Source organism: Eubalaena glacialis, chromosome 1 (genome assembly GCF_028564815.1).
Source record: "Eubalaena glacialis isolate mEubGla1 chromosome 1, mEubGla1.1.hap2.+ XY, whole genome shotgun sequence".
Taxonomy (NCBI): Eukaryota; Metazoa; Chordata; class Mammalia; order Artiodactyla; family Balaenidae; genus Eubalaena; species Eubalaena glacialis.
In genome coordinates, this window is record NC_083716.1 from 113,601,719 (window position 1) to 113,615,903 (window position 14,185).

General features: G+C 48.8%; 1 protein-coding gene across 1 annotated transcript in view; it reads left to right on the forward strand.

Annotated features, from left to right (window-relative positions):
* Positions 1-1,052: 1,052 nt before the first annotated feature.
* Positions 1,053-14,185, forward strand: part of ERCC3 (ERCC excision repair 3, TFIIH core complex helicase subunit) — a 37,530-nt gene continuing 24,397 nt past the window's right edge. Inside the window, exons 1-9 of the mRNA XM_061199135.1 lie at positions 1,053-1,134; positions 1,501-1,706; positions 2,381-2,617; positions 4,337-4,386; positions 4,816-4,951; positions 5,127-5,291; positions 5,754-5,958; positions 7,233-7,547; positions 12,326-12,510. Coding sequence (XP_061055118.1) covers positions 1,107-1,134; positions 1,501-1,706; positions 2,381-2,617; positions 4,337-4,386; positions 4,816-4,951; positions 5,127-5,291; positions 5,754-5,958; positions 7,233-7,547; positions 12,326-12,510 — 1,527 coding nt within the window. The 5' untranslated portion in view covers positions 1,053-1,106. The remainder of the gene's footprint in view (positions 1,135-1,500; positions 1,707-2,380; positions 2,618-4,336; positions 4,387-4,815; positions 4,952-5,126; positions 5,292-5,753; positions 5,959-7,232; positions 7,548-12,325; positions 12,511-14,185) is intronic.

The window sequence follows — 14,185 nt, forward strand, 5'->3', positions numbered from 1 at the left end:
CATTTTTGCAATTGCTCAGATCAAAAACATTGCAGTTTTCCTTTATTCCTCTCTCTCACCTTCCATATCTAGTCAGTCAGCAAATCCTGTGCTATCTTCAAAATATATTCAGAATGGAACCACTGTTCATCACCTTTACCCCAACACCCTAATAAAGCCAGTTATTTCTCAACTGGAGCGCTGCAATAGCTGCCCTTGACCTTGTAAAGTCCATCTTCAACACAGCAGCTAGTGCAGAGTGATCCTTTAATACGAAATCAGATTGTCATTTCTCTGCTCAAACCTCTCCAGTAGCTTCTCATTTCATAATAAAATCCAAAGCTTTTGCAATGACCTACACAGCTCTACATTAGTTGTTCTCAGAGTTGAACATCACAGTCTTCTGGAGGGCAGGATGGTTGCGCCTGCTTGCAGAATTTTACGACTTAGATATTTTGCGTTTGTGCCTTTCTGATCAGTTTTAACTAGTTTCCATATGATGTCGATGCAGCCAGGGGACCCCATTTTGAGAATCACTGCTCTCTACGTCCTGTACCGTCTCCCACCTCTTACAGCCATACTGCTCCCCCTCTCAGCTCCCCTTACACGCCAAACCTGTGTCGGCCGGCCCCTAGACCACACTGCTCCTTCCTGGTATTTACATAGGACATTATCTCACTTTCATGACCTTCTTCTCAAATAACACCCCTTCAGCGAGATATTCTGGGACAGCACTGCCTGTCATTCTGGGCTCTGTTTTATTTCTTCCTTACAGCGCTTAACACATTTGTTTACGGCCCACGTCTCTCTGTTCCAAGAGGCCAACGCCTTTGCTCTGTTCACTGTCCTGCCCCAGGGTCTAAAACAACAGTGCCTGGACGATCATAACAGGTACTGTAAAAAATACTTCACTGACTAGGAGAAAAAATGGGGAGAAAGGGCCTGCACCCGGGCACAGTCAGCGGACCTCTCAGCTGCGGGATCAGACACCTACGCCTCCCCCGGGCGCCCAGAGGCGGGACTTCCTGTGCGGTGGCCGGAAGAACTTCCGGTGTGAACCGGAAGTCCCACAGAGAGCCGTCGCCAGGGTGCCTCGGCGGCACTGGCTGGCTGCTGCGGTCGCCGACATGGGCAAAAGGGACCGGGGGGACCGCGGTGAGACGTGGCGTGGGCGCGTTTCGGGGCTGCCTGCACCTGCCGTCCCTATCATCCTGTGTGGTAGCTGCTCAGGGTTTCTCGGCGGCGGTCGACCCCAGAGTCGCTCGCCGTCGTCACCTACTGTCCCGACAGGCCGCTGGGCGGGGGTGCGACCCCTGACCTCCGGGCAGCCCTGCCCCCCGGGCTGGGTGGGCAGCGTTTGAGGGAGAGGACGCCCGCGGCGCGCAGTGGCTCGGGGCCAGGGGTGCTTGGCGCTAGGGAAGTCCGGCTGCAGCCAGGTTCCCCCGACCTGCGGCTAGTCGGTGCGGGGGGAACCCAAGGCTCCTGCGGGGCTCACTTCTGTGTCCGTGTCCGTATCTGCAGAGAAGAAGAAGTCCAAGAAGCGGCACTACGAGGATGAGGAAGACGATGAAGACGACGCCCCTGGGAACGAGTCTCAGGAAGCGGTTCCCTCCGCGGCCGGGAAGCAGGTGGATGAGTCCGGCACCAAAGTGGATGAGTATGGAGCCAAGGACTACAGGCTGCAGATGCCGCTGAAGGACGACCACACCTCCAGGCCCCTGTGGGTGGTAAGCACGCCCTCAGCCGGGGCCGGGCCCAAGAGTGGGTGCGGCCCAGATAGGAACGCGGGATCGTGAGCTTCGCTTTGGAGACCACTGGCAGCGAGCTTTCATTTTCATAGGCAGTTTGAAACAGCCGAGATAGCAGTGAGCCTGCTCGCACACATGTGCTGGCTAGACGTGGGCTTCCTTCCTCTCTAACCCCTCCTTTTGCTCCCCTTTCCCTCTCCAATTCTGCCACATGTTTGGAAACAACTTTTATCTAAAGAATAAATGGCATTTATTATGTAACATTTTAATTCCCCATTAAAAAAAAACTAATGAGACATATATTTGCTAGGCAGTTTTTTTGCTCAACTTGAAGCAATTAATGTTCTCCATTCATTTGAAATCTAGCCAGAAGGATAGCTAGTAAGGTGGGCTTTTCCTGTGAAGAATCGTGAGAGGCAGCTACTGACTTTAGAAACCTTTTCTTCTGTTCTCTCTACTCCTTGTATCCGATTAAAGTAGCAGGACCCACAGTTGGCTGAAGATGTGCTTACAGAAATATTCCTGGTGTTGGCTAGCTTTAGATCACTTTCTGGGCAGCTTATCCTTTCTAGATAATGATGTGGGAAAGAGTCTAATCGTCTCTGCAACTCAATTAGTTGCCTTGTCTGTCGTGTCCATTTGGTGTTTCGCAGGCTCCTGATGGCCACATCTTCTTAGAAGCCTTCTCTCCAGTTTACAAATATGCTCAAGACTTCCTGGTGGCTATTGCAGAGCCGGTGTGCCGACCAACCCACGTGCATGAGTACAAACTAACCGCCTACTCCCTGTACGCAGCTGTCAGCGTTGGGCTGCAAACTAGTGACATCACTGAGTACCTCAGGAAGCTCAGCAAGACGGGAGTCCCTGATGGAATTATTCAGTTTATTAAGGCAAGTGGGGGCTAAGGCTGGCTCTTTTGCCCTCCTTCTTAACGTAGTGATAGTGGGGACAGGTGCTGTACGTTGTTACCCTGTAGCAGTCACGAAAATGCCATTCAGATCCAATGTGGGGAGCATAGTAACCGATTACCCCAGCTGCTACTCCTCTGGATCCAGCATCGTGTTTCGCTGAGGGCACACTTCCCACGAGCCGCTCTTAGCCAGTGGGTGCTCACACAGCGGGGTTACTAATTCAGGCCCATTCTGGCCCAGGTTATTTGGGAATACAGCCCAAAGTGAACGGTGTTACGGACCGAATTGTGCCCCCTCCGGAATTCGTGTGTTGAGGACCTACCCCGTAATGTGATTGTATTTGGAGTAAGGATATAATTAAAGTTAGACGTGGTTATAAGAGTGAGGCCAATAGGATGAGTGTCCTTATAAGAAGACACCAGAAGGCTTGTGTGCTCTCTTTCTCTCTTCATTTGTACAAGGAAGAGGTAATGTGAGCATAGAGCAAGAAGGTAGCCCCCTAGAAGCTGGGAAGAGAACCTTCACTGGAAACGAAATGGCTGGCATCGTGATCCTGGACTTCTAGAAATAAGTTTCTGTTGTTAAACGACTCAGTCTGTGGTGTTCTGTATGGTAAGCTGAGCAAGTTAGTACTGATGATAAACTCCATCTAAGTTTGAATACCTGCACGAGACCACTGGTCAACAACTTCCATTAGGAAAAGTCAAAAGGACTTCAGATTTTGAAGTGCGTAGGGTTCTATGTGACGAGCACTTGGACCTGCTTGGGTTTGTTCTGAGAGACAGTGAACACCATTCAAAAGAGGTGCACAGTGGCTTTCGTTGTCCTCGGCTGATCTACAGGGAGTTGGCTTCAGACCCCCAGATCTGAAGTGGCAGAAGATGAGTGCCACAGGCATCCAGTACAGTAATGGAGCCAATCTCAGAGAAGCTGGCAGGAGCCCTGGAGAGAGTTTTCTTTCCTTCTGATGTGAAAGGGTGCCCTGGGAGAAGGGCTTGCACCTTGTAGCATGAGCCTATTTCAGTACCCTGGCTGTTCTCAGTCTTGGTTGGGAGCTGCCTGCGGGAATGTGGGTGTTGGTTAGTGCAGTGGCGGATGCAGAAGGGCAGCAGTGGAGGCGGCAGCAGCCTGAGATCTGAATTGTGACTTTTCGTGGCTACTGTATAATCTCTGCTGCATTCCATCCTAAAGATTTTTGGGAACCTGGAAGGATTTTCTACCATCAAGAGACTTACATCTAGTTGGGGAGATAGGAACATTGGTGAGGAGGCCAGAGGCTTCACATTTAATTTGCGCAGCATACACTTAGTGGACACATAACTCTACCAGCTTTGTGCTGGGAGCTGTGGTAGTACTGGTACAGTGAGATGAACTCCTGGATTAGGATGGGGCTCTGGGAATGGAGAAGAAAGGGAAAGGGAAAATAAAAGAAAGATTTTAAGCAGCATTTTTTAGATTAAGGGACGTGCATCAGAATTAGCCAGGCAAGAGGAAGGTTTTGCCCTCAAAAAGTAGGAGCTAATAGAAAAGCTCAATTTAGGCAGATCTACCCCCTTTAGGATTGCACATCGGATTTTCCTAAAGTAAAATGAACTCTTCGCTTGGTTGATAGGTAGTAAGATGTGCCCAGTAATGAACGTGTTCTGGGTGAGCTGCATATTGCTGATTTTGCCTGTATGGTGTTGTCACTTCTTGCAGTTATGTACTGTCAGCTATGGGAAAGTCAAGCTGGTCCTGAAGCACAACAGGTAAGGGATTCTGTGACAGGCCCATGCAAGGCACGTTCACCCTCTGCATACCAGGTGGCAAGGAGCTAACACTTGTGGACTGTCTGCTCTGCACTAACACCTACTCCCCCGCGTAAGGGGCTAAAAGGAATAAGTGAAGTGATGTGGCCAAAACCGGAAATTCATTCACTGACCACTGTATTCCCCTGAACAGTGGAGCTGAGGTTCAGATCCCTGCTAGTTTGTCTTCACAGCGGGGCTTTGCCTACAACCCTCGTGTGTTATGTCATGGCCAGTAGCTCATATCTCAGATGTGGCGAAGGGTTGGGGGAGAGTGAGCGTGGAGAGAGGCCTTAGGCCGCTGTCTCCAGACCATCCTATGAGTGAGCAGTGGAGCCTTCTGACAGTGGTGTACTGGTCAGTAGGCACCTCCTTCCTCCCCTCTTACAGGTACTTCGTTGAAAGTTCTCACCCTGATGTCATCCAGCATCTTCTCCAGGATCCCATGATCCGGGAATGCCGCCTGAGGAACTCTGAGGGGGAGGCCACCGAGCTCATCACAGAGACTTTCACCAGCAAATCTGCCGTATGTGGCCTCCTGGGTCGCCCTTGGGGGTGGACGCACTTAGGATTTTAGTTCTCTCAGGTGCTGTTAGTCCAGCATTTGCAGTCTGGTAGTCCTTGTTTTCTTGCAGCTTTGTTGCTTGGTAACAGTAGGGTTAAGTGTTTTGTGCAAGTCCGATCCTGCCTTTCTCTTTCAGATCGCTAAGAGTGCTGAAGGCAGCGGTGGGCCGTCCACTTCCCGGGTGACAGATCCACAGGGTAAATGTGACATCCCCACGGACCTGTTTGACTTTTATGAGCAAATGGACAAGGATGAGGAGGAAGAAGAAGAGACACAGACCGTATCTTTTGAAGTCAAGCAGGTTAGTGAACGTACCCCTCCTGGTTGCTTCTCTAAGCCGGTGTCAGAAGCTGGTTCAGCCCTTCCTGGACTGTCTGTAGTCTGTGTGAGAGGAAGGAATCCCCATCTGTCCCCAAATTTTGGTGCCTGTGCACTGCAGCACCATTCTTCCTGATGGACTTAGATCTCAGTGTCCTGTTCTTCAGGCTGGTGGGTCAGTGTTCACAGGTTCCTGGGGAGGTGTGAGAAACAGTGCCTGGGGGGCATTTTTGGTGGCTGATTGGATTTAATTTTGTCCATGTCCTTAGTTTGGGGCCCTTAGTCTATGCTTTCAGCCGGCCGTCATCAAGCAAGATCTGAAATTTAAAAGTCTAGCTAACCTTTTTTTTTTTTCTTTAAATCATTAGGCTCCTTGGAATGTGTGCTGTTTGTGAGCACACTTTGGAGTTAACAAGATTATAAAACCTTCATGCTCACTTTCCAGGAAATGATTGAGGAACTCCAGAAACGTTGCATCCACCTGGAGTACCCTCTGTTGGCAGAATACGACTTCCGGAATGATTCTGTCAACCCTGACATCAACATTGACCTGAAACCCACAGCTGTCCTTAGACCTTATCAAGAGAAGAGCTTGCGGAAGATGTTTGGGAATGGGCGCGCACGTTCCGGGGTCATCGTCCTTCCTTGTGGTGAGTGACGCCTGAGTGAAGAAGATGGCTAGGCTGCTCTGTCCGGATCTGCCTTACGCCCTCCCTGAGGGCCTTTCTCTAAATCCCACCTGGTCAGGGAACAGCCAGTGTCACATGGCTCCCTGACTCACGACTTGACAAATACTTGCGTGCTTGCTCTGAGCAGGGCCCTGAGTCCACGCTGGGCATGTAGTGGTGGATAGAACAGCACTCGTGACCTCGTGGAGCTCATTGTGGTGGGGGGGCTCAGACAGTAAACCAATCAGCTAAGCAGTGTATAAAGTCTTGGGCAGTGAGGAAGGATGGTGCTGCGGGAAAGGGCTAGTTTACATCCTGGGGTTAGAGTTCCTCACAGTCAGTCTTGTAAGTTACGTGTATTTGGAGGCTCCCTAGCACAGAAACTTTGTTTGGTCCTGGACTGCTTATTACAGTGTGCACATCCAAGAAGGGGCTGCGGCAGCCCCCTTGGCGCCTGTCTAATATCATTTGTCCTAAGTCGTGTCAGGTCTGGCCTGGGTTCTTGGCCAGAGGTCACAGTAGACTCAGCTGGTGGTCTACCCCACACTCAAGAAGGCAGACCCTCTGGGGGAGGGGCAGGCACCTTCAGATTTTTTTTTTTTTTTTTTTAAAGCCTCATGGGTTATTTTGATGCACACCCCTGGTCAAGGAAGAATTGCTGTTTCAAGGAATAGCTTGATTTTTAATCTTGATCTTCACGTGGTAGGTGGTAGTAAACTCAGAAGCCCCTGGAGTTTCACCTTCCTCTGTCTTTGCCAGTAGCAGCGTACGTACCGCATTCCCAAGTGCTCAGCCCAGTTTGTTGCATCATCATGGTAGCCGTCTTTTACTGAGTCTCTCCTGAGGTAGTCTGGGTGTTGGGCACACTGTACCCCAGCAGCACCGCTGTCCCAGGGCCTTGGGCGACTTACCCCTCAGCTTTAGTTTTCCCGTGTTTAAAATGGCAATAATAGGAGTGTCTCTTACCGATGGTTTATTTTGACAAATGTTGTTTTTCAACATTTAAATGAGATGCGTGTACAGTGCTTTAATAGGCACTTGTGTCTTTTAATTCTCACGTTTGTGTGTGGAGTGTGCGTGCCGCCTTTTTCTGAAGAAGGAAACAGGTTTGGAGCAGTAAGCACCTCAACAGTGTCAGCCATGAGGATCGTTACAAATGATTTTGGCCAGCTTGGTGGGCTGACAAGTCCTCCCGTCTGTCCCTGTCCCTCATTTCAACCCGGCCTCACGTAGGACTGCCCTTTGGTTTCTCGTAGGTGCTGGGAAGTCCCTGGTTGGCGTGACAGCTGCGTGCACAGTCAGAAAGCGCTGCCTGGTGCTGGGCAACTCAGCTGTGTCTGTGGAGCAGTGGAAAGCCCAGTTCAAGATGTGGTCCACCATTGACGACAGCCAGATCTGCCGCTTTACCTCCGACGCCAAGGACAAGCCCATAGGCTGCTCCATTGCCATCAGCACCTACTCCATGCTGGGCCACACCACCAAAAGGTCCTGGGAGGCCGAGCGGGTGATGGAGTGGCTCAAAACTCAGGAGTGGGGCCTCATGATCCTGGACGAAGTACACACCATACCAGGTAAGCCGGCTGAGAGCTGGGATGCCCACTCATCGTATAGACAGATTGATTTCCATGAGCGTGGGTGGGTGGGGTGGGGTGGGGCTTAGTGGTAGGTGGGTGTACACACTGGCAGCTTCCTTAATCACTGGCCCAGAGTAGTCATCTAGAAAGTGATATTTTCTTCCATCCTCCCTCTCAACTATTGCACTTCAGCTTACCCTTAACCCATTTTTTTTCTTTACGGTCCTGCAAAAACTAGACTGGGGCACAAAAAAGTCCTTGCAATATTTGTTTTATTTGAGGACTGAAGTATTGTTCCTTAATATGTTATAGAAGTCCAAGTATTGCAGGCAGTCCTTTTAAACAGGCATATTGACATAATTTATGAACCGTAAAATCTACCCAGCGTGAGTACACGATTCAGGATTTTTAGTAAAACGGAGTTTGTGCAACCATCACCGTGACCCAGTTTTAGAACATTGTCCTCATACTCACTTGCCATCAGTGTTTTCATCCTTAGCCGCAGGCAGTCACTGAATTGCTTTCTGTTTCTAGAGACGTGCCTTTTCTGGAAATATATTCACAGAATCACATAATATGTATTTTCTTTTATCTGACTTCTTTCACACAGTGGTTTACCCACGTTGTAATATGTACCGATGCTGTGTTCGTTTTATTACTGAATAGCATTCCAGGCAAACCTTTCTTGATAAAACAAGTTAATGGGTAGCCCTGATCAATTAAGAAGTGTAAATTAGAGATTACTCTGAAGTAAATGAAATCAGAGGCATTTTCACATAGAGTATTCAAAACATTGTCAAAATGGCCTTTCTGTTCTTTTCTGTGTAATGAGAGCTCCTCCAACACCTCTGGATGTCTGAAAACACCGAGAGATGTTCACAGCAAGACAGATAGGGATGAGAGGGGTCTCTCGGGTAGAAGGAAGCAGTCCTGAGGTGGGGAAGTAGTACTTGCATGGCCTGACAATACTGTAGCCCTGCGGCTGGAGGGGAACGTGGAGGAGAGCAGTCAAAGCTGAGGTCGGAGGGGTGTCGGAGCCAATCCTGTAGGACCTGAAGGAGGTCTTTGGCTTGCACTCTGGGTGAGAAGCCATTTGAGGGATTTGAGCCGAGGGTGACGTTATCTGACGTAATGTTATAAAAATATCACCCTGGCTGCTGTGCTGAGAAGAGACTGCAGAAAGCAAGGGTGGAGAGCAGCTAGGTAGGTTAGTTGGTAGAATCCCCACATGAGGCTTGGACCAGTAAGAATAAAGGTAAACTGATTCTGGTTATGTTGTGAAGGTTGGGTGGGCTGGTTAGATGTGGTTCTGAAAGAAAGAGAAATCAAGGGTGACTGTCAGCTTTTGGCTTGAGCCATCAGAAGGGTGGAGTGGATGTTGAGATGGGGAAGTCTCTAGAAGGAGCAGGTTTGGAGAGACAAGATCGGGAGTTAGGCTTTAGACATGTTAATTTGATCGCTGTTACAGTCAGGCAAAGGCAGAAATGTTAGAAAACAGGCAAAAGACATGAATAGATGTTCACTCAAGAGAGTATACAGACGCCAATAAGCATTTGAAAGATGTTCTGCAGCATTAGTCCCCAGGGAAATGCAGGTTAAAGCCACGATGAGATGCCACTACAGACCTATTAGAGTGGCTAAAATAAAAAATATTGACAGTACCAAGTAGTGACAAGAGTGCACATCAACTGGAACTGTCATACGTGGCCAGAGGACTTGCAAAATGTACAGTCACTCTGGGGAGGTTTGGCAGTTTATTAGAAAATTACCATATAGACCCAGCAGTCCCACTCTGGGCATCTCTCCTAGAGAAATGAAAACTTAGGTTCACACAAAAACCTGTGCATGAATGTTTATAGCAGCAGCTCTGGTTGTAATCTCCGAAACCTAGAAGACAGCGGAAATGCCTGTCAGTGAGTGGCTGGATGGACAAGCCATTGAAGCTGGCACCTCAACCGCTGGGACGCTGCGTGACAAGGAGTCTCAGAGGCTTCTTGCTGAGTGAAATCAGCCAGTCCCAGGAGGTTACAGAGTGTGTGATGCCTTTCGTAGGACATTCTTGAAAAGACAAAAGTGTAGTGACGGAGAACGGATCGGTGGGTGCCGGGGTGGGGTGGGGCGGGGAGGGTGTGACTGTACAGGGAGAGCACGAGGCAGCTTTTGGGGTCATGGATTGGTTCGTCTCCTGAGTATGATTATGGTGGTGGTTACGTGAGTCTGCACACGTGTTAACATGTATAGAACCACTCTCACCCACCCACCCTCAGAAGAAGTGCAGTTTACTGTGTGATATTTAAAAACTAAACCAAGAGGAAAAAAAAAAACTGTAAGGAGAGGGTGGGTATTGGGTCTGACTGGATTGGGAATTGGTGATCTAGATAAACATCTTTTATAAACGACTTTGGAATTGCTTTGTAGCAGTTTAGTTGAAGGCTGTGTTTGAAGCGTGGGGATGTTTGAGGCCTTCTGCCGGAGGATATATTTAGCATACATTGATGTTCCTCTTTAACTTGGGCCCCGGGTCTCAGAGGGTGGCAGCCAGGCTTGGGGTTGGTTATCTGGTGATGAGGATATAGAGGTGTACCCCACACGGTTCACCAGGTGTGTCTGTCTCTCCTCTGGTTCATTGGAGCAGTTTGCCTCTGTTTAGGTAGAAGAGTGAAACCAAACTGCTCTAAAGGATTTTGCGTTCAGGCCTTATAAGCCCTAATGGCCATGCTCACTGAGCCAGAGAGCAGATGTTAAATAGGGAATTCTAGCAAATCAGAGTAAGATTCTGCCATAAACATTTACCACTTGGACTAGGTAGAATGGTAAATCTTTGAGATTTATCTCAGAAGATAAAGATTGTTGTGTTCTTTTAAAAATCTTCCAAAAGGAGCCCTATTAAGTCATTATATTAATAAGAAATTCTTATTACAGTACTTGCATATATTAGGTGTTTCCTGCATGCAAGGCACTGTGCCACTTTCATTATTTTAACAAGTATTTATTGAGAACCCATTAAGTACCAGGCACTCTGCTTGGCACTGGAGACAAAGTGGGAGAGACAGTCAGAGAATCACACAAATAAATGTCAAATGACAACCGCTACATAATGTCCGGTGAAACAAGCTGCACACGCAAAGTACGTACTGTGATTCCATTTACATGAACTTCAGACTGGAGGCAGACCTCCTCTCTGATGACTGAACTTGGATCGGGGTTCCCTTGAGGGAGAGTGCTGGTGTTGACCAGAGGGGTCAGAGGCGAGACTCCTGGGTGCTGAGAACGCTCGCATCCTCATCTGGGTGGTTCCACAGGTACGTACCTGTGTAAAAATTCATGGAGCCGTGCACGTCATTGTACGTGAGCTCTTCCCCCGTGACAGCTGTTATGGCTGTGAGAGAACGCAGCAGTGGGACGTGACTCGTTTGCAGGGCCGATGCCTCGGGGAAGGCTTGTTTCTGGCTGCAGAGTGTTCAGGCAGGGTCCCTGCGTTGTGCTCCCCTCGGGTTGATGCAGTCCCCGGGCCGCCCCAGTGCTGCCTCCCTGGAGCCCACAGTAGCTTGGGGTCTCCACTGCCTTGGCTGCCATGTCCTTCTGATGTGGGGAACCTGGTCTGGGGTCCTTGGCTGCCCTTTTTTGGAGCCGGCACAGTCCTTGGACATAAGCCTGACCCTGGGTTTTTGCTTGTTTGTTTTCCAGGGGTTTGTGCAAGCTGTGTTAGGCTGCAGTGTGTGAAACCGTGAGACCTGGGCACTTACTGGGGTTAGACAGCCCTTTGTTATTTTACTGTTCTTATGTTTTTGGTTTGCATTTTGGTGACGTCTGCCCTTCTTTCCCTCGGATCGTTCGGTCTATTTCTTTCTTTTTTTTTTTTTTTTTAATCCGGCCGTGCCACGGCGGCTTGTGGATCTTAGTTCCCTGACCAGGGATTGAACCCTGGCCCTTGGCCGTGAAAGCATGGAGTCCTAACCACTGGACAGCCAGGGAATTCCCAGGTCTATTTCTGAAGTATCACTAACCTTGCCTTTAATTGGATATAAGATAAGCATGACTTCAACATTTTTACTTTCCTTCATAGTGTTAGAGTTTTTAAAAGGTGAACCTGTGGAAACCCATAAATTGAGTTTTTAAAAATGAATATCTTATACCCTTTTAGTGTTTATTTAATTAAATTGGATACCTCAGAAAGAATGATAACATTCAAGCAAAAGGAAGGCAAAGGACGTTGCTGGTTGACCAGAATGAATGTAATTGGAAGAGTGTAGAGAGGGACGTTTCCTAAGGTGGGAGAGGTGCCTGGGGTTTCATCTCTCCCTTGTTTCTTCCTGGTTTCTGGGAGGGTGGTGGGAAGTGGAGCTACTTTCATTCCTCTGGTCCTCCAGATACCCCACCATCTTCCTGGTAACCGAGGTACAGGCCTCAGGGTGAACAAATTCCTTGCATGATTCAGAGCTCAGTGGTATTTTAAGTGTAGGTCATGTTTCAGATTGCCGTTTGTGCTCCTGATAGCCGAGCTGTTGAGAGGGGAGTGCTGGGGTTCCCTAGCCTGGGGCTTCCTCCAGGTCATCTCCCCCTCTTGTTCTCCTTTTCACCCTTCTTTTGGACAGGTCTAAAAGTGGAGATTAAGCATTCGCTCCTAATCATTCTTGTCTAGAGCCAGGTTCCTGTGATCCAGAAGCCCGGGGGTCAGCCGTGCAGTGTCCCGGGCCAGTATTAGGTCGAGGCTGTCTTTGGTACTTTGAGCATTTAAAAAAGTGACAGCGTGAATGCGCCGATTGTTTCCCCAGCCAAGATGTTCCGACGGGTGCTCACCATCGTGCAGGCCCACTGCAAACTGGGCTTGACCGCAACCCTCGTCCGGGAAGATGACAAAATTGTCGACTTAAATTTTCTGATTGGGCCCAAGCTCTATGAAGCCAACTGGATGGAGCTGCAGAACAACGGCTACATCGCCAAAGTCCAGTGCGCTGAGGTAGCTGTCCCCTTCCTGGCACGGTCCCTGGGGGAGGGAGGTGGATCAGGTCGATTCCTCGTGGGCAGATACACAGGTCAGGACCTGAGCAAGAGTGCTGCTGCCTCGTGCAGTACCCTCAGCCCCCGTGGGGTGGGCAGTCTCCCGCGATTTCACAGATGCGCCAAGCAGAATCACTTGTCCACGGGCACACAGGAAGTGGTCAGGTCAGGAGGCTAATCCAGGCTGGCTCGGCTTTTCGTCCTCCTTTCTGGGAGTGAGCACCTCAGGGTACTCCTGCCCACCCTCACCCCGGAGGGATTCTTGCTGGTCCTGTGTGGGCAGCCCACAGGCCACCCCCGGTACCAAAGCCTGTTGGTTTTGATGACCCCAGAAGGCACATGTGGCCTTGATTATTTCTAAGAACGCATTTTCCCCATATTCTGTGATGAATACCTGCACAGGTATGTGTTTAAAATACATGTTCAAAGAAAGGTAAGTCTTCTCAGAAGGAACAGCAACAGAAATCCTTTCTGGCACCTTAAAATGACGGTCGCTCAGTGGCTAGAGTAGGGTGGGCTGTGTCCTCAGAGGGCAGACATGGGCCTGTCGGGTGAAGGTGAGTGTGAGGAAGCTGTGCAGGTGGACTTGCTCTGTCGAGAAGCTTCCCTACCCTTCGGTTACATCTTCGTAATCAGCACCCACCTTGCACGCAGCGTTGCCAGGACTTCTGAGGCGCCTGCTCCTCTCCAGTTGCATCTCTGGTTCAGGGTAACTGCTGCCAGGGTAACCGCTGTCTTGGAGCTTAGGTTTGTCGTCGTCTTGCTTTTCTTTATTATTGTACTTCTATGTATAATTCCCTAAACATTCATTGTTTAGCTTTGCTTTTTAAAAAAATCTTTATGTATATGCAGATAGAATCAGGTTATATGTGTTCTTGTATGACTTCTGTCTTTTGCTTAGTATTTTTTTCTTTGCATAATGCATTATCTTTTTAATGATACATGTAGCTGTAGTTTATTCCTTTTAATTCCTCTGTAGTATTCCATTGGACAAATATACCACAGTTTGATAGCTAATGGAATATTACACAGAAGTAAAAATAAACTCTTTTCTAATGTCGACAGATGTTTGGGTTGCTAAGTTGTTTTTTTTCACAGCCTTGTCGAGGTCTAGTTTATGTTCCATAACATTTACCTGTTTTAAGTAAATAGTGTGGTTTATAACGTTTGTGATTTTAGTAAATGTAAAGAGTTGTGCAACTGTGCCCCAATCCAGTTTTAGGGCATTTCCCGCATCCGCGAAAGTCCCCTTGTGCCCGTCAGCAAGACCCTGCTTCTAGTCCCAGCCCTAGGCGGGCACTGGCTCTAACTTTGGAGCTTAGTTTTTTTGTTGTTATGACAGTATTGCTGCGTGTATTTTTTGTCCCTGTTTCCTGTGTCAGACGTTTTCTAAAGCAGTGTTCACACGGGACTGTGACCACGTAGTAGATGGTGACGTCACTTTGGTGTGTCATCATCAGGATAGAATAGAGTCTGCCAGAATGCATCATACGTATTAGAGGTATATATTGTTTCCTAAGACTGTGTTGGTGTGTGGGAATGTTTAGTTTACGACATAAACTGGTCCAAGGTCGAAGGCCACTGCTCTGGCAGGTGCACCTAGAAGTCACATTGCTGGGTCAGAGACTCTCCGG